The following is a 21,233-nucleotide window of genomic DNA, read 5'->3' as shown; positions in this document are numbered from 1 at the left end:
GCTTTTCCACTCCAGCAGAGGATCATTTTAATAAGCCCATAATAATAGACACAGAGGTGACTCAGATCTGCCAAAGAGGAGCCCTGCTGGGGAGGGGACGGGGCTTGTGGGGTGTGGGGGTGGGGAGTGGAATTCAGTGGCATTTGGGTCCGACACTGCAGTGGGAAGGGCTCCAAATGGGGGACCTGGGCACCTTGGTTAGGCCTCCAGACTGGTACAGATTCTCTCCTAAGAGGCCTCAGTTTCCCCTTCTGCAACACGCAGGGCAACTCCACATGACCTCCAAAGTCCTTCCGAGCAGGAGATGTGGCTCTGCTTCCAGAGCCCCGTATCCCGCAGCAAGATTTGGAGCACTCTTGCAGACCATTCCCGGCGGCCTGTCCTTGGGGGCAGGCCCACGTGAGCTCCTCCGTGACGGTATGACTTGCCTACCCGCACTCCCAGAGTCCAAGGAGAGGTGGGGCTCTCAGGCCATGGTGGCTTGTTTATTGGTACACATCGCAAGCACAGCACAGGCAGGCGTGCCCCAGCTCAGGGCAGACACGGGGCCAAGGGAGGGCAGCGGGCCACCGCACAGGGATGCTGCCAGCAGAGGGGGAGAGGGCCTGAGGGCCATGTCCTCTCCTACTCCATGCATCTCCCAGGCCCCCAGACCTGATCCATGCCACAGAGACAGCTGACCACACCACTCCCTGTGGCTACAGAAGAGGCGACCAGCTGTCCCACCTGCCCCTCACTGAGACATGGCCTTGTTGGCCTGGGGCCCCTGCTGTCCTTCATCACAGAAATCGGGTTGTCACTATGGAGGCTGTTTTCCTCCACCTGACATCACCCCCATCATCCCCAAACAGCTAGCTGCCTCCATCAATACCTCCCCTCCTCACCCACCTGGTCTGCTTGTCTCAGGGGGTCTACCCTCACCACCGTGGTGACCCGTACAAAACTAGGAAAACAGGTAAAAATGCTGTTAGGTCCAGGAAAGTCTTTAACAGGAGCTCCCCAGGGAAGGGACTCGCCAACAATAGGCTAAAAGGGGAGTGCAGACAGTGCCAGTGGGCGGGGGCGACAGGCAGGTGGCAGGGAAACCACAGTCCAGATCACACACAGAGAGCTAGCAAGTTCACAGCCAGGCGGGTGCTGGGCTCTGTGGGCAAGCCCTCGGGTCTACTTCCACACCAGGCCCCTCGGGACAAGAGGCGACCCACTCCCAGCTCAGAAAGGGGTCCCTCTGGGTCTCAGGGGTCTCTTTCCCCCTCCTCGACCCCAGTAGCTGCCATTCCAGACCCCGGTGCTCGGGGCAAGGGAGAAGGTCCTCTAGGATCTATGCTATCTCCAGAACAAAGGCCAAATTCCAACAGCCTTGATGCCCCAAAGCCAAGAGAAAAAAGAGGGCCCCTTTCTAGAGCGCAGGTGCGGGGGACAGCTCTCCCCATGCAGGTGCCGACGGGCAGGAAGACATGGGTGTGCAGGCGACTATTTATAGAGGGAAGGCCAGGTCTGGAGTAGGAAGTCCCCAGGCCCAGCTGAACAGGGAGGGGCACCCTCTGGTGGTCCTGAGTGGGGTGGGTGTGACTAAGGAAGGGCACCCCACAGCTCTGTGTCCCCTCGGGAGGCAGGCAAGCTACATGTGGGCTTTGGCCTAGAGAGGCTTTCCCGAAAGAGCCCAGAGGCTGCAAGTCTCCGTGAGATGGAGGCCTGTAATGAAGCGAGAAATAGCAGGACGGGGACATCAGAGGGAAGAGGAAGTTTCCAGGAACCCAGCCCCTGCCCCCACCGACCTACTGAAGCCAAGAGCCTGTTCAAGTCTACCAGGCATGGGTGGGCCACGCTTACCAGGGGGACCACCCTCTGTTACCTCTAATGCCAAGAGGAGGGGGAGGGGAGCTGACAGTGCGGAGAGGGTAGGGGGGCAGGAGAGAGAAAGCCAGCTCCCTGAACTTACGTCACCCACCACCACCCGCCTGTCATTTCTCCCTAGCCCCCCAGCTCTCCCGGAGTCCCTAGCGGCCCACACTGATGTTGCAGGTCTTGCAGCTGGGGTCTTTCTTGGCGTCAGCAGTGGACAAGCTCATGAGCTGGTGGCCGCTGATCTCCCCCAGGGTGCCCAGGGACAGGTCGACGGGCTCAGTGTAGATGATCTCCAGGATGAGGTCCTGGGCGTGGCGGAAGACCAGCTCCCCATCCTCCACGCTGCAGGTCAGGAACTTGTTGCAGGCAATGTCCAGAAGGGGCAGGCGGTCTCGGCAGAAGCGGTCCCCCAGGGAGCCCTTGGGGGCCAGCACCAGGATGGCGTAGTGGTAGGCTGTGTACATACAGTAGAAGTCCGCAAAGTAGAGGTTGGTGCTGGGGTTGAAAAGGCGCTGGGCAGGGATCTGGAAGCGCCAGCGGCCGTAGGGGGAGTCCTGAGGGGGCTGGCCCGTGTTGAACTCCGTGTTGCAGCTGAAGAAGACGCCGTGGAGCATGCCGCTGGTTGGGGAGCCGTGGCTGCCGCTGTTGTCCTTCAGGTAGGTCTGCAGCATGTTCCCGCAGTGGGTCCTACCCATTCCAGGGACAATGCCAAAGGGAAGAGAAAATGCCACTGGTTAGCTGGGCTGAGGCTTGGCTGCTGTGTGTGGTAAGAAGGGAGCCAGCCCCCGTTCCCAGCTCTCCCACCAGCCACCGCCTCCACCCATCACAAATAGAACGTTCCAGAATGCGAGAGCCGGGAGGAGATGGGCCGATCCAGCCCACTCTTTCACAGAGGAGAGGCCTGGACCTGCTGTTCCCCGCATAAAGCCCGTTGCTGGAGCTTGAGGGAAAAGCAAGGCCGTCACAATCTGGTCTTTCTGGCTCCACCTCTTACCACCCCTACCCGCAGGTGACAACCTCCAGCCACAGGGGAACGCCACCCCAACTCTTTCCTGCCTCTGCATTTGCAGTGCTCTGCCCTCTGCCTGGACTTCCCTTCCCACTTTCTCCACCTGGCCTGGCAAACACTTATTCATCCTTCAAGGCCCAGCATCGGTATCCCTTTCTCTCTAAAACCTTCCAGGAACATCAGGCACTTGCACTCAACAAAATTTTGATTGTCTGCTATGTGCAGGACACTGAGTTTCACTCCGTAATCACACACACTGATCATATTCCATCTGTCCGCACCGTCCCACAACAGACAGAGTTTCGAGGGGATTCTGCCTTTAGTCCTCTATATTCTGGCACACACGGTGCTCTCTGTCTCTTGCCCGCTTTCTGATAGAGAAACCCAAACAGGGCCAGTGCCCTAACCACTCACCTCACTGCCTCTCTTCTTTAGTGCAAACACCAGAGGCCCTCCAGGCCCCCACGGCCCTGGGGTAGGGTCAGAGTGACACCATGATAAAGACAGACAATACTGGTGGTGGCTTGTCCTGGCCCAGCCTTAGGACATGGACTTGGAGCAGGGTCAGTAGTCCTGGGGGGTGGGCAGCCGCTAGTCCAGCCTCACTGTTGCTTGGTCCTGGCTGTCCTAAGTGACTAGTGAATTGCTGGCCCTCTGGGTCTCAGGATCCCCATGTTTCGGCTGAAGGTGTTAGATGACATCATCGATTGGATCAAGAATTTTAAATGTGGAACCTCTCTCTTTTTCCCCAAAGGGAATTATACATAGGCGGGCCGTAGGCAGTAAAATTGATGCTGCTCAGGTTGAATGATAGGTGTGAGGTCCACCTTGCAGTTCCTCAATGACCCCTCAGCACCACCCTCAGGGCTGCCTGGGACACACCCTGGAACCCCCAGGCTCCCCAGCAGACAGTGTGAAGGGCACAACCCTTCATACTGGGAATCCGCTCACACTCTGTGCCCCCCCTCACCACCTCCCCTTCAGACCCAGGGCCTGAATTGAGAGATACCTGCCTTTCACAAGACAGGAACTGCCTCAAAGGAGGATCCCACCTGGGTCATCACTCGCCCAGGCCTGTTTTCACAGGTGCCCCAGGCAGCTCTATCCTGAGTGCTCTCTGCTTTCCTGGAGCTCAATCCCAAGCCACCAGCAACCCCCCCCCGCCCCCCCCCCCCCCCCCCCCCCCCCGCCGCAGTCAGCCTGTGGTGGAAGGGCATGACGACTCTGTGCAGAAGATCTGGCAGGTGACAAGTTGAGGTCTCATCAAACAGCCTGGGCAGCTGAGGCAGAGCTGGGGGAGGGAGGAGGGACCTGAGGGCCTGCAGGGCTGCACACACCTGGCATGCTGGAAGTACTCCTTGTGATGGTTGCGGTAGAAGACAGAGAAGCGCAGCATGCGGCCTGCGATCTGCTCCGCCTTCTCCTGCAGCTGCGCCAGGTGCTCCTTGGCATAATCTGCAAGAGTGCAGATGGGTGAGCGGCCGCCAAGCAGGGTCACAGCCCCTCCCCCTCCCTCACCCGCAATGTGAATGCCAACCCATCTCTGTGCTCAGAGCAGCAGGGGACACCAAACGTTCACAGCATCTTGGACCACGTGGGAATGGGCCAGCTGGAGGCTGTCTGTCCTCATCACCTCTGCACCTTCAGTGCCAGAGGCTCAGGACTCTGCTCAGACAAGGGCTGGCCTGTTATACAATACAGCCCCCGGGGCTGTCATCCCAGGCCATCCTAGGCCTCCTGTGAAAGGACCAGCAGGCAGATGAAGGACTGAGAGGGGGGGGTTTTGAGGTCCTTTAGGGAGAGCCCTCAGGTCAGAGGCTGCCCACACCACTCATGGGGATGCGAGTTGTCATTACAGGGGAGACTCCTGGAGAGCCTGCCGAGACCTGAGGTGAGTGTTTAGGTGGACCAGGTCTGGGGCAAGGACTCTACTTCGTATCCCAGGAAAAGCAGAAAATCATGGAAACAAGATAGTGTTTCCATGAGCCTGGCTTTTTGCTTGTTCATGCATGAAACTGGACCCTCCCCCGGGCCAGGGCCAGGGCCCAGAGCCCAGAGCCCAGAGCCCAGAGGCCCCAGCAGAGGGCTGCTAGCCTCGACAGCGCCTTTGTGCAAATTAGAAAAGGTGCCCTTTCCTCCTTGCTGATGCAGCTCTGGCCAGGGTGCTGGGTTTGGCAAGAGAAATATGGACTGGACTGCCGCCACCCCCAGCTCCCCTGCTTGAATTAAATTCCCAGCACACGTGGAGTTCTGGGGTAAACTAAGAGGCTTTCCCCACGGCGAGAGGGAGCACCTTCAGAGAGGGGGGTGTGCAGCTGAGCTAAGAGAAAGCACCACTCAGAAGAGAACAGCAGCTCAAGGACACAGCAAAGGGCACAGACCTTGGCAGAGGGTGGAGCCGCCGCCTCGTAGGCCCAGGGCTAAAACTGTCCCCTGCCCCTTCCTTGTGACAGAGGGAGATCTGGGGCAGTTCTCACCACGGACACCAAAAGAATAGAATACTGCGGGGACAGAACCTGGGTCATCAGTGACCAAGTACACTTGAGCCTGGTTTTTTGCTTGTTCATGCTGGAATTTCCAAGCTAAGTTCTGCTATGAGAGTTTGTGAGACTGCTGAATAAGGATCATTTTCTCAGGCTAAGTGGAGGCGCAAGACGAGCAAAATGTGATTGCTCCATGAAGCATCCAGCGACCGGTGATTGCTAAAACGCGGTCTAGCCACACAATGTGATATTATTCCACCTTAAGAAGGAAGGAAATTGCCCTGACCAGTTTGGTTCAGTGGATGGAGCGTCGGCCTGCAGACTCAAGGGTCCCGGGTTCGATTCTGGTCAAGGGCATGTACCTTGGTTGCGGGCACATCCCCAGTGGGAGGTGTGCAGAAGGCAGCTGATGGATGTTTCTCTCTCATCAATGTTTCTAACTCTCTATCCCTCTCCCTTCCTCTCTGTAAAAAAAAATCAATAAAATATATTTTTTTAAAAAAAAGAAGGAAGGAAATTCTGACACATGCTACAACACAGATGAATCTTGAGGTCATGATGTTAAGTGCATAAGCCAGTCACAGAGGGACAAATACTACGTGATTACCCTCACAAGAGTGGTCAAATTTAGAGAGACAGAGAGTGGAATGGTGGTTGCCAGGGGCTGCAGTGAGGGGGGAGTGGGAGGTGTTGTTCCGTGGATATAGAGTTCCAGTAGGGGAAGATGAAAAGTTTTGGAGATTAGTTACATACGAACATGAATGTACTTAATACCACTGAACTGTACACTTAAAATGGTTAAGATAGCAACTTTTATGTTATGTGTATTTTACCACAATTCAGAAAAACATGCTTGCCCCAAGCCAGAAAAATGACTCCTTCCCTTTATAGAAATGACGTCATCACCATGATTAGTAGTGCTCACATCTGCCTCCTGCATTACAGGCTTTGGGGGTGGGGGGTGGAGGGGCAGGGGCAGGTCTCATCTACCTGTGTTTCCCTGAAGGCCTAGGCCTGGTGCTGGTGTACAGCAGGTGGTCACGGTATCTGCTATGTTAAGACGAAGCCCCTTTGCCCAGCCAGTGCAGCTTAATGGTTAAGCGTCAACCTCTGAACCAGGAGGTCACGGTTTGGTTCCAGTCAGGGCACATGTCGGGTTTGGAGCCCAATCCCCAATAGGGGGCATGTAGGAGGCAGCCAATCAGTCATTCTCTGTCATCATTGACATTTCTCTCTCTCTCTCTCTCCCTTTCCCTTCTTTTCTGAAATTAATATCTACATATATATAGAGAGAAAGATATATATAGAGAGAGGTATACCAGTAGATATAGACGTAGACATAGACATAGATACAGATATATAAAAGATTTTTTAAAAAGACGAAGCCCCCTCCTGACCATAACTAAACCGGATGCACAAAAGCACAGACCGGCAGGGCCTCACCTCCGGTGCAGAACTCGACTGTCTCGCTCCAGCCGGACACCAGGTACTCCCCGTCGCTCTGCTTCACTGCAGTCTGCACCGCCACGCTGTACTCTGTGCGGGGGCTCAGGAACCAGTGGCCTCTCACCGTCATGGGCAGGGGCACAGCCTTGGCCACAAGCTTTGTGGGCACATCCTGAGACATCGGGTGCAGACCGAGAGCCAAGAGTCAAATTGGGGGTCACGCCCAGCCTTGGCATTCCCTCAGACCTTCCCCAACCCCGTGCCTCCTGGAGAGGGCCAGAGTCTCAGTGATTCGATGGCCGGGTGTCCTGGCCACCAGGCTCTGCAGGAGCAAGCAGTGGCCGTTGGGAAGACCACACAGACACTCCGCAGCCTCCACCATCCTTAACTGCCTGATGCCCCTTCTCTTGGGAACTAAGGAGAAAGGCCACTGGGGTGGAAGCCCACAAAGTTGAGGGCGGCCAGACCTCCGTTTTCGAGGGAGACTTCGAGAGCTCTGCACACTGCAGTGCCGTTTCCACGGCAACGGCCAATGCTGAGAAGCCAGGGAGGAAGGGAAAATATGCCTTATTCTTTTGGGAGGAGGTTAAGGGGGTGGTGTTGAACATTCACGTCACCGTGGCAACTGGCCTGCCAAAAGACACCCAGATCGGGGGAGCCAGTTCCAAAGAGAGAGGGTGAGTAACCCACAGGGTGCTGTCGCCGTGGGAACCAGCTTCTTCCCACCTCACTCTATCGCTGCCTCTCCCCCAGCTTAGAAGATGGGAGCCTTCCCCCCACCCACCCCACACCAGCTTTAACCCAGGAAAAGGATGCCCCAGCCGACAGGGGACTCTCTCACATGCATTTTCTAAACCCAGCAAACAGGCCAGAGGCCGGGGCAGAGAGGATCACAGGGGCCTGAAGGACCCTGCAAAGGGCCTCACCCCTGCCCACAGCCCATGTGACCCACCCAGTCCACAAGGCACCCCCAGGTGTGATGTCGTGGCCCGCCTGGGTTTTCCTGCCCTAATCACGGTGCCGATAACGGTCTTCACTGTGTGCTGGGCCCCGAGCCAAACGGCACACAAACATTACCTCACAGATGCCTCTCACACGCCTGCAGGGGCTGCCATGATTATTACTCCCCTTTTGCCAGCAAAGGAACCCAGGCTCAGAGAGGTTAACTAACTTTACCAAGATCACACAGTAAGAAGAGCCTGGGTTGGAATCAGGCCTCTCCAGCTCCCCACTGTCCGCTCCAGGCGTGCGTCATCCTGCCGCCCTTCACAGCAGGTGTGAGGAAGACGTGCTCACCCGGTGCTTGAATTTGTTGGAGTTCTTATTCTCCTTCTTGTTGAGGTCGATGAAATAATGGGTGACCCTCTCCAGGTCACTGTTCTCCATGGCCCAGGAGATGCGGAAGGAGTCACAGGTGATGTTATTGACCTCGATGCTGTGGGGAGTGGACAGCAGCTCCATGCTCCCTTTTGGTTCGGCTCCTGTGGGGACTGAGAGGAGAGGAAGCATCAGCACCTCCCGCCCCACCATGCAGTCTTCGGGAATGTCTCCTCCCAATATTCCTTTCCAGGCGGGACCTGGAGGAGCCGTTATTTGCACCTGCCCCATCGAATCGGATGGAAAGGTTGCACAGGGCAGACTGGAGGGTAGGACTGAAGGTGGGAAGGGCGTCCCCCGGGCTTTTGGCTCTCCTAAGAGGGGTCTGCAGAGCAGACGGCACCTGACAGGTGGCGGAGGCAGTGGGAACGCCGAGAACGCCAGGCGGGACAGATTGTCAGCAGATGGAGCCGAGGAGGGGGCCCTCAGCCAGCAGGCGTGAAAGGAGAAAGGGGTGGGGGTGGAGGGAACAGTGTGAGGCACAGGAGAGACAGGAAGCACCCACCAAGGACATGGGTGTGAGGGTGCAGGCAGGAGGAGGACACTAGCAGCCAAGAGGCCAAGGGTGCAGGGCTCTAGGGGGTCAGAACCCCTCCTCTCAGCGGGGGGGCACTCAGCAGGGGTCACCACCACACAGGGCTGGGAGTGCAAGTGCACGTGTTTCCACTGGTGGCGGACGGGAGTACAAGCTACAGACAGACCTTCCCCCACCCGTAACTTTTGCACTATCGTTCTTTCCCTTTCACTCTTTTCCCACTGCTGTATATTCTTTCCTCTGGCACTTGATTCTCTTAAGTAATTAGTTTTACTTTTGACGCCTGTGGCAGGCTAAGTGCTGCTAATTTCACCAACAGCATCTCATGTAAGCTCCCAATAGGTAGGCATTATTATTACACCCATTTTCCAGATGAGGTAGCTGAAGTTGGGGGTACTAAGATGCCAAAGGTCACACAGTTAGAAAATGATTCAAACTCAGGTGTCTGACTCTGGAGCACTCTACCCTTTACCGTTACGTGGAAGTTGTGTTTCCGTGTGTGTGTGTGTGTGTGTGTGTGTGTGTGTGTGTGTGTGACATGACATGTGTGGCGTGTATGTATGCACAGGTGCACATAATTTTACCAATATTTAGTTTTCCTTCTCTGTCCTTTTCTCTCAAGCAATGGCATTTCCCCACCCCCCCCCCAGTCCCCATCTCCCCTGCACTTCTTCCCCTGGCTGCTCCCCCAGGTGGGAAGGACCACCACTCTCTCTGTGCTTAGCCAGGAGGCGCTGACTCTGGCCCTGACTTTGGCCTGGCTCACTGGAGCCCTGCGAAGTGGGGTGGGGAGGGGAGAGGGGAGGGAAGGGGCTGTCTCTGGGATAGGAGCCTGAGTGTAGGCCGGGCTTTCTCCTGGGACATCTGCTCAGTACCCAGTCGAGCTCATGCTTCCCGGTTCTTCCTCAAGCCCAGTCCCAGCACAGCTCAGATTTCTGGCATGTCATCTCCTTTCTCCTCCTTCCCTCTCCTTCTCTTCACCCAGGCGCTAGGGTAAGGGTACCTTGTGCCTTCGAAAGCAGGTACTTCTATTTATAGCTTCCAGAAGATTCAGCCCACACTTTCCTGTCAACGAAGTCTGCTCTGGAGCCTGGCACCTCTAAATTAACCTGTGGGCTGCCTGGGTGGCAGCCACAGGGCAAAGGATCTGGGTGATGGCCCTTACCTGTCCCAGGGTGTTCCCTGAGCCTTTGTTACATCTTAGCTTTCCACCCTAAAGTGTATGCCTGCCTGCTGTGCAGTTCAGCCAAATGCCAGTGGACCTCGTGAATCTCATGGTAGATAAGCATGGGGGTGCTACCAGGCCCCCCACAAAATAAAACAGATTGGGATAGGGTGTCTGGAAACAACTAGACAAGAAACCAGTTTGTAATTCCTGGGGACAGTTGTGAAGCGGTGAGGAGATGCCATCCTCTGAGGTCCCAGTGAAGAGCTCCCCAGCAAGACAGGCATGTGCCCCCACATACACACACACACTCACACACACACACACACACACACACACACACACACTCACACATGCACCCACACACACCAACACAGACATATGCCCACCCCAGGGAGGGCCTCGGTGGCTGTCTCCCACCCACATGGGATGCAGTACACGCCTACCCAGTGGGGGTGCACCTGCCGCTGCCTCAGTCCTCCTCAGTCTCCCAGAGACAGGACAGCGGCTTGGTGCTGAGGTGGCCAGGACGTGGGTCAGCCTTCCCCATCGACATTCTAGGAGAGCCAGACGACTCCCACGCAAGACTGGGAGACTGGCCATGAGTGACACTGGGAGATCAGGAAAGCCAGGGTGGGCCAAAGGTGGGCATGAACCCAGTTCTCCAAGCCCAGATGACCAGGGAAGGGCAGGGTGTGAGAGACAGGTTGAGACAACACCTGAGAAACACCCACACTCCTGTGTGAATCCACCCTGAGACAAGCATTCACACACCCACAGGCAGGCCGGCGCGCGCATTCGAGCACACACACACACACACACACACACACACACGCACACATGCACACACATACGCACACACCAAGTATGCCCACAGACAGGCTGCACACACCTCCTCAGACATTCTCACTCCCACCTGCTCCCCTACGCACCCAAGGACCTTCTGCCACTCTCCACATTCTAAGACTGCCCAGCAGCTTCCCCTCCACTAGCTGTCACCTCCATACAGACCCTCACATGCTTAAGTCCACAGGCTCTCACACACACATATGTATGCACACCTTCTCACAAAGCCGTAACTTAGGGGGGGAACCATAGGCACCAACATACATGCATGGCACTGACACAGGAGGCATGCAACCCATATGCCCGCTGACACCCATGTATTTTTATTTGCACACACGTCAACCTCTGCCCATATTCTGGTATTCGCCCTCAAGTCTTCTCAAGGCTCAAAGACACAGACTTTGAAAACATGTTTGTTTCTGGCCACACTCTGACAAAGCCGAGCCTTCATATGCCAACAGGTTTGCCTACCTACGCAGCTCTGCCCACAGACCGGGGCTTAGCCCACACTCTCCACCTACCTACCCCCTTCTGCTTCACGTCGCACCTCCCACATAGAAACCCTCCGTCAACATGTACTCCTACACACATACCCACCCACAAATCTACTGCTTCACACTGTCCCTACTGACATGGATTCACAGGCTACTCAGATAAGTGATCCCCACACACATGTGCATCACATGTACAAGAAACGTATGTTCCTAGACATGCCACACAGCAGTTAAAACCCACACATGAACATAACTGCATGCGGACAGAACTATCTGCGCAGGCAAACCTCCAGTCTCCTCCCAAGCATGGTGCACACACTGCTATGGTACCTTTTGCCCATGCTCATTCAGAAAAGCACCACAGGCCACCCCACTGTCCCTGTTGGCATCGCTGACTGCAGCAGAATGGTCACGGGGTGACTAACTGTGGTGCCCTGGGGACAGGATCCAGCTGTTAACCCCTTGGCCAAGGGCCTGGGGGAAAGGGGACAAGGTCGTTGGCCCTGGCAATCCAGGCGGGCACTGCAAGCAGTGGCAGGACCCTCGTGCCCCCAGCTCCTAGCCCCTGGCCACCCAGGTCCCTCTCGGGATTGACAGCAGAGGAAGGGCACTCACCTGGCTCCACCAGGCTCTGCAGAGGGAGACCTGGAACGGAGGGAAGGGAGAGAGCTCTGTGTGGATGGGCTCCCCAGGCAGAGGGGCAGCAGCCTGGATGCCCGGGTCACAGGCAGCAGCACTCGCCGGCTCCTCTTGCTCCTTTCACGGCGGCGAAGGAGGCTTCTTCCATGCCCCACGGGCAGTCCCTGCGGCTCCGCAGCGCGCTGCTGCCCCGGGAGAGGCGATGTTCCCAGCCGAGCGCAAGGAGAGGCAAAAGCAAAGCGATGTGGAGGAGAGAGAGGCAGAGAAGACGAGAAGGAACGGGAGAGCCAGACCCAATCTGGCTCCACCAATGGGATCAGTGGCTGCCCAGCGTCAGGTGACAATAAGCAAGCTCGGTCCCTGCTCTCCCGGGTTGGTGGGAGGGGGAAAGGGCAGAAGGTCTGGAAGGGAGCAACGCGGATGTCTTCCGAGACAGCGGCGGTGGCCGCCCCCTTCCCCGTTTTCCCAGGACACGTGCCTTGGCAGAAGTCCCTCCAACACACCTCTCCTTGGAAATCTCTCAGTTGAATGCAGCCCCCAAACTTTAGGATGCTGGGAGAGGGTGGGGCTTAGCCCAAGGGCTCGGGAGCCTGAAGCAAAGATTCTGATGGGGGGAGGGGGTGGCTGTGAAGGGGCAGGATTCCGATGGGGTTTGGGAGCCCGTCTGTGTGTGGGATGGGTGCGGTGGGGAGGCAGCGGTGTCGGTCTTAGTCTGGTTTCTTTCCTCTGGGCCTTTGGCTAATCCACAGCTCCATTTTCTTACCAACTCTATCAAGAGCTATCTTACCGAAGCCCAAGAGAACCCTGGTGGTCTAGGGAAAGTCTGACTGCTTACGCAGAGGGAGACAAGAGAGAGAAGTGTGGGGCTGTGAAGGGTGTGCAGAAGCAAGAAAGTGGGGATGGGAGGGACCCACAGAGCTCGGAGTGCTCGGATTCTAGCCAACTATCTGGGCTCAGAGGAGCCAAGCCCTGAGCACAGTGGCCAGAGAGAATACTTACTGTCTACTGATAAGGATCCGCAGAAAACGCAGACCCTGTGGATGCCGCTGTGAAGAGCCCGCAAGGAAATTTGAACCAAGCAACCAGCAGTGAGTACGTGCAGTGTGGAGAAGCATGGCCTTTGCAGACAGACAGATACGGTTAAAATTCTTGCTCTATTTAATAGAGTCTATTACTTTCTAGCTGGGTGGTGCTGGACAAGTTACCCAACCTCTCAGAGCTGCAGTGTCTTCGTCTATTAAATGCAATAATCACACAAGTTTATTGTCATCACTGAATGAGATAAACATGTGAATCACCCAGCTCTGGGCCTGGGACGCGAGGAGTGCCCAGAGCTGTTATCACAGCCATATCAGCAAGTGTCTGCCTGCCGGGAGCCCACAGTCTTTTAGGGGAGAAAGATGGACATTTAGAGACACGATTAGGAAACAAGAAATAGACAACTAAATTGCCGGGTACAGGTAAGAATTCTGAGAAGGAGGAATCAGGACCAGCTCCAGGGCACAGGTGGGGCCAAGCCAAGTGGAGACTTGTGGAAGCAAGAGCGTGGTGGGGGTGGGGAGGGCTTGGTGCACGGACGGCAGTCAGGAGACAATAGACTGTGCGGGCAGGCCCTGGCGAGGACCTCAGAGAGCCCCAGGTGGCCTGAGCCCAGCATAAGGGACACGCACTGAGCGGGACTCAGGGGCTGCGGACATCAGCAGCAAAGGTTAGAGGAGGTGACAGTGGACAGAAAGTGAATAGTTCACTGAAAGCAGAGACCAGCAAAAGCCAATCCCACCCTAAATGGGTGTGGAGAACCCAAGCAAGTTTGGTCAGATCCTGAACCGCAGAATGCGGTGTGGTATGTCACAATGAGGCGGGATTCAGCACTCCCTTGGCCAAACCTACACTGAGATGGTGAAACCCGAAAAGATGCAAAACAGAATCTCATGGTGATGGCCAGCACCAGACAGCTGGGCCACAGTCTGTCCCTACGACCAACCTGAGGGGTGTGAGGAAAAGGTCAGGTTCTCTGCACCTCAGTTTCCCCCTCTGTGAAAGGAAGGCCAGTCCCTGCACGTCTCTGCCTCCTACCTTGGCAGGGTGGCATGTGGAGAGCCCATGAGATCATGTGTCCCGAGCAGTGAACAATGTCCCTCTGAAGGCGCTTTTGTAGAGCTGCGTGCTGGCGTCCCGTGAAGGCACGGCCCGCCCAAGGTTTCTGCCTCTTCTTGCCTCAGAGGGTGCTCAGCAGATCACATGAGGAAACACATGGTCGGAAGAAAGCATAGCGTGCCAAACACAACTCCCTCCACATGAAACCAAACCACTGCCAAGAGGCACTGCTGCGGCAGTTTTATCTGTAATAACCTTTTATTACACAAGTTGTACGTGATCGCTGGAGAAAGATGAGATTTAATTCTAACAGTTAAGAGAAAATTAAAGTCGCTTGTGCCCTTACGATTCAGATACAGGCAAATGAGATATTTACCTTATTAACCAAAATAGAAAGTAGAAATACTGATATATATAACCTGCTTTTCTCAGTTACCAGCACCTTTTCTATTCATTGCAGTCTTTCTACAGTATTGTTTTCAGTTGCTGAATATGTTCTATTGTTAGGTCATACATGCCTTTTTGTGATTAAGTTCTCTTGCTTTTTCTCCATTCTAAATAACACTGCAATGAACATACTTATAGGACAGTGATGGCGAACCTATGACACGCGTGTGAGAGGTGACATGCGAACTCATTTTTTTGGTTGATTTTTCTTTGTTAAATGGCATTTAAATATGTAAAATAAATATCAAAAATGTAAGTCTTGGTTTTGCTATGGTTGCAGATATCAAAAAATTTCTATATGTGACACGGCACCAGAGTTAAGTTAGGGTTTTTCAAAATGCTGACACGCCAAGCTCAAAAGGTTCACCATCACTGTTGTAGGAAAATCTTGTCCTGTGCCTTAGTTATATTTCCAGTAAAATATTAAATAATATGGACCATATTTGAATACTGATTTAAACAAACTGTTACCAAAAAACACCCTATGGGACAATTGGGAAATTTGAATACTAACTGGATATTTGACAATATTTAGGAATTATAGCTCTGATGATATTTTATGGTTATTGTTTTTAAAGAATATCTTCCAGGTTATATCATATTATGATATGACAATTTATATTAAATATTATAATACTTTGGATGAATAGCATGGTAATCTGTGATTTGTTTAAAAATAATCCAGAAGAGAGTGGGGGGAGGGGTAGATGACACAAACTCAGCAGGAGTGGATAACTGTTGAAGCTGGTACTCTGAGATTTAATAAGCTATTCTCTCCATTTTTGTGCATGCTCAGAAGTTTCCATATTGAGTAATTTACCTAAGCTATGGTGATGATAATAATGTTACAGAAAACCGGAGAAGAACCAAGCAACTCTTAGAGAAACTGAGTTACATTTATTATTATTATTATTATTATTACGCGTGGGCCCAGAGGAAAATGTCTCTCCAATTCTGGGCCCCATCACACAGGAAGTTTCCTGTATTTATACCTTCTTACCCTCTTTGTCTCCCAAATATGGGGTTCTGTTCTGGTCCCCTTTGCAAGTTCTTAAAGAGCCCCTATGTGCTGAGGGCTTTGAGACCTCAACCAAAGGCTTGGCCTGGTGCCAGCACTGATAACTTCGTCTGGGGAAGGTTTAATGGCCTCTCTGAAATGAGAGTAGTCTTATTTTCCTTATTATTTAAGCCAGCAAGCATTACAGAAGCCAAAATGTAGGGTTAAAATTTCACACAGCAGTTTTTATAGAAGATGGATGCTTCAATAACAAAAGCACTTATGAAGCACCAAGACACAACGCAAGGCATGCGAGTCTCATAACCCTGAGAGGTGGAACCATCCACCGTGCTTTAAAAAGACTGATGGTAGGAAATGAGACTCACTCCATAAGAAGTAAAATTAGATTTAAATTCAGGTGTGAGCACAAAGGCTGGTTCTTCCTGGTAGAAGGGCACAGAGCAAACATAGAGTCTGACATAACAGAGATGAGGCTGTAAGCGAAAAAACAAAACAAAGCCCACAGTCTCACTATTGCTTATGCACTTTATAGACTCAAAATGTGTATGTGTCTTCCCTCCGGGTTGACCTAAATGTGACGATCTCCTGGGCCAAGGAATGCACGCACATCCAGACTGCCCAGAAAAACTACCTTGCTCATTTGCATGTGTTGACAGTGACAGGAGTGGGCAATGACTGTTTATAAGAACTGTGTGAGTTTCTCAGTGCTTATTTGCTTTATCTTTTTGAAGTTCTGTTTAGACCTGCTACAACCCTCAGCAGCCACCTATTTTGAACTTTCTACAGAGCATTAAAGTAATTCTAAAAACTAGATACATTTCTGAGTATTCACTCAACTAAAGAATATAACACTTTTTTTTTAGCTTTCTGAAAACGGAAATATTTAACAATTTTAAGACATGGAAAGATGCTGAATTATACTTAAGGCCTCTAGAGAAATGAAATGTTGAAAGGGCAAAAGAAAGTTGAAGGGAAGAAGATGAAGAACAATGAAAAAGAATCGCAGGTGAAATGAAAGAAGGATTAACATGATAGAACCATGGTACTGGGATAGTCACTACGTTATACCCAAGGTAGAATAGCATGAGACAGGACCCATGGAATACCTCTGGGCCCTGCGTGGCAGGATGCCAGGGACAAGACACACATACTGAAGACACACACTGTTGCCACTAGGGAAGGCTCTCCCAGCCCCTCACTCAGTATGTGCCACACTTATTCTCTTCACAGAGTTGCATGCAGAGAAACCTATAGAGAAGACATATGAAGACACAACACAAAGAAGGCTTGTACATCAATGGTGCCAACATCAAATTGCTGATGCAATCCACCTGGAAACAAGCCACCCTTCTTGTTCTAATGTACGTCCACATTGTGACTCAGTCTCACGACAAACTGGAATTCATTCATTCATTCAACAAAAATGTACTGGGTGTTTCCTATGTATCAGGTACTGTTTCAGACAATGCGGACGCTGTAGTGGGAGGAGAGGAAAAAAATCCATGCTCTTTGGGGCTTACTTTCTGGGAAGAGCAAGAAAGATATAAACAAACTCTATTAGACAATAAATGCTACAGAGAAAAATAAGTCAGTGAATAGGGATAGGGAATGTCCTGGGGGAGTGGGAGGGTACAATTTTAAATAGAGTCATGAGAGAAGGCCTCCTTGAGAAGGTAACTTTGGGATTAAAACAAAACAAAACAAAAACCCTGACTGGAGGGAGGGAGGGAGGAGGAGGGCGGGCTCCATGGAGAATTATGTGGGGGAAGAGCTCTCCAGGCAGCAGGTACAGAGGCCCTGAAGCAGGAGCATGTCAGATTGTTCCAGAAATAGAAAGAGGACCAGTGTGGCTGGAGCAGCGTGAGTGAGGGAAGCATGGTAGGAGCTGAGGACAGAGAGGAGGTGAGTGGACAGACAGATGAGGCAGAGCTGCATAGGCCAATCCCAAGTCTCTGGTTTTTACTCTGAAAGGGGAACCCCCTGGGAAGTTTAGAGCAGAGACTTGACCTGGTGTGAAATATGTTGGGACTACACTGAGGCTGGCACAGGTGGAAGCAGGGAGGCTAGTTAGAAGGCTGTTACAATAATCACAGCAAAAAAAAAAAAAAAAAAAAAAAAAAAAGAGGTAGCTTACACCAAGATGGGATGTCAGTGAAGGTGGGGAGAAGTGGTAAGATTCTGGATATATATATATGGAAGAGCCAACACATCAGCTGTATTGCATGAGAGAAAGAGAAAGTCAAGAATAACTACAAGACTTTTTACTTGAACTACTAGAGGAATGAGCTGCCATGTACTGAGATGGGGAAGCCTTGAGTAGTTCAAGGAGGAAAATCAAAAGTTTGGATGAGGACAGACATCAAGTGGAGGTGTGGGATAGGCAGAGATACACATCTGGAGTTCTGAGAGGTCCATATTGAGATAAGCACAAGGTTTGAAGCCGAGAAACTGGACCAAGGGAGTTAAGTATAGAGAAAAAAGAGAAGAGTTCTGAGGACTGAGTCCCAGAGCTCTTCAATATGTAGAGCTCAAGAAGGTGAAGAAGAACCTGAAAATAAATGGCTTGCAAAATGATGGCAACAAATTAGGACAAATTACTCATAAAGAACATGTTATAGCTTGAACTTGGACAGCATCCTCATACCACACATTGCTCTTACTCTACTGATACATATTCAAAACAATTCTTTATTCATTTAGTATTTGCAACGCCCATCAAGAATTCACGGGAACAGACCCTGGCTGGTGTGGCTCAGTTGGTTGGAGCGTCTTTCTGTACACTGAAGGGTCTCAGGTTTGATTCCTGGTTAGGGCACATGCCTATATTTTGGGCTTGATCCCTGGCCCCAGCGTTTGCCACTTATACCCAGAAAACTATATTTGTTTTTAAGAGTTTATTAGTTTCACTAAGTGATCATAAAAGAATTAGATTGTCTTTACTATGAAATATCCTACATAATAAAAGGCTAGTATGCAAATCGACCCAACAGCAGAACGACCAGTGGCTATGATGTGTACTGACCACCAGAGGGCAGATGCTCAAGGCAGGAGCTGCCCCCTGGTGGTCAGTGCATTCCCATAGGCCAGGGGAGCACTGCTCAGCCAGATGCTAGGCTCATGGCTGGTGAGCACAGTGGTGGTGGCGGGAGCCCCTCCCACTCCGCAGCAGTGCTAAGGATGTCCGACTGATGGCTTAGGCCCACTCCCCCTTAGGCCCAGGCCTAAGCCATCAGTTGGACATCCCCCGAGGGCTCCCAGACTGTGAGAGGGCACAGGCCAGGCTGAGGGACCCTCCCCCCCAAAATGCACAAATTTCAGGCCTCTAGTATAAAAATAAAATGCAATAAATGTTATTTAAAAAAATTAAGATCTGTAAGAATCACAGATGTGATTACACAGGGTTCAGTTAGTAATGACTAACAAGTTTCTTTTGAGGCTAGATAAAAGAATGAATGCTCTTTGGGAGAAAATGAAGAGGGAGGTGTTGGAATAAGTAAAAAAAAAGAATGGTGCTGAGAGTATATCCTACATAATAAAAGCCTAATATGCAAATTGTCCCCTCAGGTGGTCATTCAACTGGGAATCCGACTGGGAGACCGGGAGTTAGACCGCTTGTTATAACATGCGCTGACCACCAGGGGGAAGCACGGAACATGGTCGGTGTTGACACAACACTGGCAGCAGTCAGCAGTGAAGTGCTGCTGGCCCTAATGGGCCCCGATGAGAGCGGAACCGTGGCGGGACAGTGGAGCAGGTGAGCGGGCAGCACCAGGCCAAGGCAGGTGTGAGCTGGGGCCCAATTGCCCCGCCGATTGCCCCCCAGACTGCGACCAGTGGCAGCGGAGGGGGTACGGGAGTGAGGGGAGGGGGGCGGGGCTGCTGCTCAGCTCCCAGGCACTGAGGGAGCTGGGTGGGGGGCCCGGCCCCAATCAATCCCCCTGCAGACAGGATGATGGAGCAGGTGAGGGGGCGACGCCGGGCTAAGGCAGGGTGCCAGATGGGGCTGTGGGCTTGCAAGGCTGAGAGCGCAAGCTGGGGCCTGATCTCTGCAGGCCACCCCGAAAAATCCCACCCGTGCATGAATTTGTGTACCGGGCCTCTAGTTAGTCTAATAAGAGGAAATACTGAAGAATCTTCTTTTTAAAATTTATTTTTAAAAAGAGAGAAGAAGGGAGGGGAGAGAGAGAGAGAGAGAGAGAGAGAGAGAGAGAGAGAGAGAGACATTGTTTTGTTGTTCCACTTATTTATGCATTCATTGGTTGATTATTGTATGTGCCTTGACCAGGGATTGAACCCGAAATCTTGGCATATGGGGACCACACTGACCACTTGAGCTGCCTGGCCGGGGCTGAAGAATCTTCTTAAAGGGAAATTATAATAATAATTATAATCCTAATGTTAAAGGTGGAAGACTTAATTTAAGTTTTCTCTCCTCTTGTCCTTTTTGGGTGAAAAATGCTAAGAAAACCCAAAAAGCATTTGAGGAAGGAAATTGGTTAGATTATGGTACCAGATAACAATGTAGAGTGCTATTTAGCCACTAAAAGTCATAATTTAGAAGCATATTTAATAACTCAGAAAATGTTTATAGTATATTGTTAAAAGAAAAGAGACTGCAGAACTATATGCAAAATACCTCAATTTTTAAAAATCTATATCCATTGAAAAACAACTTCAAGTAATAGAATAATTGATGGTATAATAATAAGTGATTTTCATTTTCTTCTGGGTGCTTTTTAAAAATTCCCCAATTTTCTACAGTGACTAAGTATGTTTGTAAGAAAACAAAATCGGGGAGCTGCTAAAAGGTTGGTGGACCTCAAAGCCCAGCGAATGAAATCAAAGCAATTTCATCTAGTGCTCCCGTCAGAAGCTAAGGCCACTGCAGCGAAGTTCTGCAGGGGACAGGAAGGGCTTTTCTTTGGTTAGGTTTGGTAATCACAAAACCAGTCAGAAGAGAAGAAGTTGAAAAAGTCTGGTTAGAAACCACAAAATATTAATATATTATTAAACTCTCAAAAATTTTAAGAGCACTACTCAAAAGGATGTGGGAAAATATCATATATATTCTTATATACTATACACATATACATTTTTAGTGGTGATGCATAATAGCACAACCCTTTTTTAAAGCAATTTAGCAATATGGATGAAGAAATATAAAACGTGCATGTTCAAAATGTTACAGCCACTGAGAAAACAGTTTGGCAGTTTCTTAGAAAACTAATCGTACAACTACCATTTGACCCAACAATTGCTCTCTTGAGCATTAATCCCAGAGAAATAAAAACTTACGTGTACACAAAAACCTGTACATGTGTGTTCATAGCAGCTTTATTCATAATAGCCCACATGACCTTCAAAGTGCAGTTAAACCAACCATGGATACTCATCAATAAAAGGAACAAATTAATGATAAACACAACTTGGATAATCTCCAGGGAGTTATGCTCAGTAAAAAAAAAAGTCACATAATGTATGATTCCATTTTTGAATGATTTCCACTTTTGAAATAATACAAGTATAAAAATAGAGAACAGATTAGTGGTTGCCGGGGTGGGTGGGAGCGAGGAAGGTGTGGCTATAAAAGGGCAACAGGAGGGGTCCTTATGGTGACGGAAGTGTCTTGTATTTTGACTATCAGTGTTACTTTCCTTTTAAATCCTCATCCAAGGATATTTTTATTGGAGAGAGAGAGAGAGAGAGAGAGAGAGAGAGAGAGAGAGAGAGAGAGGGAAACATGGATTGGTTGCCTCCTATATACCCCTGTGGGGATGGAACCCACAACCTGGGTATGTGCCCTGACCAGGAATAGAAAAGGGTGCTTGA

The 21,233-nt window shown here is 51.3% G+C and overlaps 1 protein-coding gene across 3 annotated transcripts; it reads right to left on the bottom strand.

Annotated features, from left to right (window-relative positions):
* Positions 1–464: 464 nt before the first annotated feature.
* Positions 465–13,065, bottom strand: PHYHIP (phytanoyl-CoA 2-hydroxylase interacting protein). 3 transcript variants are annotated; one of them, XM_059696019.1, is made up of 6 exons: positions 12,842–13,062; positions 11,819–12,140; positions 8,083–8,276; positions 6,784–6,958; positions 4,195–4,312; positions 465–2,535 (listed from the first exon to the last, which is right to left on the bottom strand). In XM_059696019.1, exons 3-6 carry the CDS (start codon positions 8,245–8,247, stop codon positions 2,001–2,003), a joined length of 993 nt encoding a protein of 330 aa, XP_059552002.1. In that variant the 5' UTR covers positions 8,248–8,276; positions 11,819–12,140; positions 12,842–13,062; the 3' UTR covers positions 465–2,000. The 3 variants fall into 3 exon arrangements, with proteins under 3 accessions (XP_059552002.1, XP_059552004.1, XP_059552003.1); XM_059696021.1 differs by lacking the exon at positions 11,819–12,140 and having other exon boundaries at positions 12,842–13,065; XM_059696020.1 differs by lacking the exon at positions 12,842–13,062 and having other exon boundaries at positions 11,819–12,795.
* Positions 13,066–21,233: the final 8,168 nt, after the last annotated feature.

The sequence above is a fragment of the Myotis daubentonii genome, chromosome 5 (genome assembly GCF_963259705.1).
Source record: "Myotis daubentonii chromosome 5, mMyoDau2.1, whole genome shotgun sequence".
NCBI lineage: Eukaryota > Metazoa > Chordata > Mammalia > Chiroptera > Vespertilionidae > Myotis > Myotis daubentonii.
Note: the sequence above shows the minus strand (reverse complement) of the source record. Positions and strands in the feature narration are given on the sequence as shown.

What these genes read in the sequence shown, in the direction of transcription:
- PHYHIP (XM_059696021.1), bottom strand. Translation starts at nt 8,247, where the DNA reads ATGGAGCTGCTGTCCACTCCCCACAGCATCGAGGTCAATAACATCACC. An exon ending in CCAACAAATTCAAGCACCGG is followed by an intron (nt 6,959 to 8,082) that starts GTGAGCACGTCT and finishes CCGATGTCTCAG; the next exon opens with GATGTGCCCACAAAGCTTGT. An exon ending in AGTCGAGTTCTGCACCGGAG is followed by an intron (nt 4,313 to 6,783) that starts GTGAGGCCCTGC and finishes GCACTCTTGCAG; the next exon opens with ATTATGCCAAGGAGCACCTG.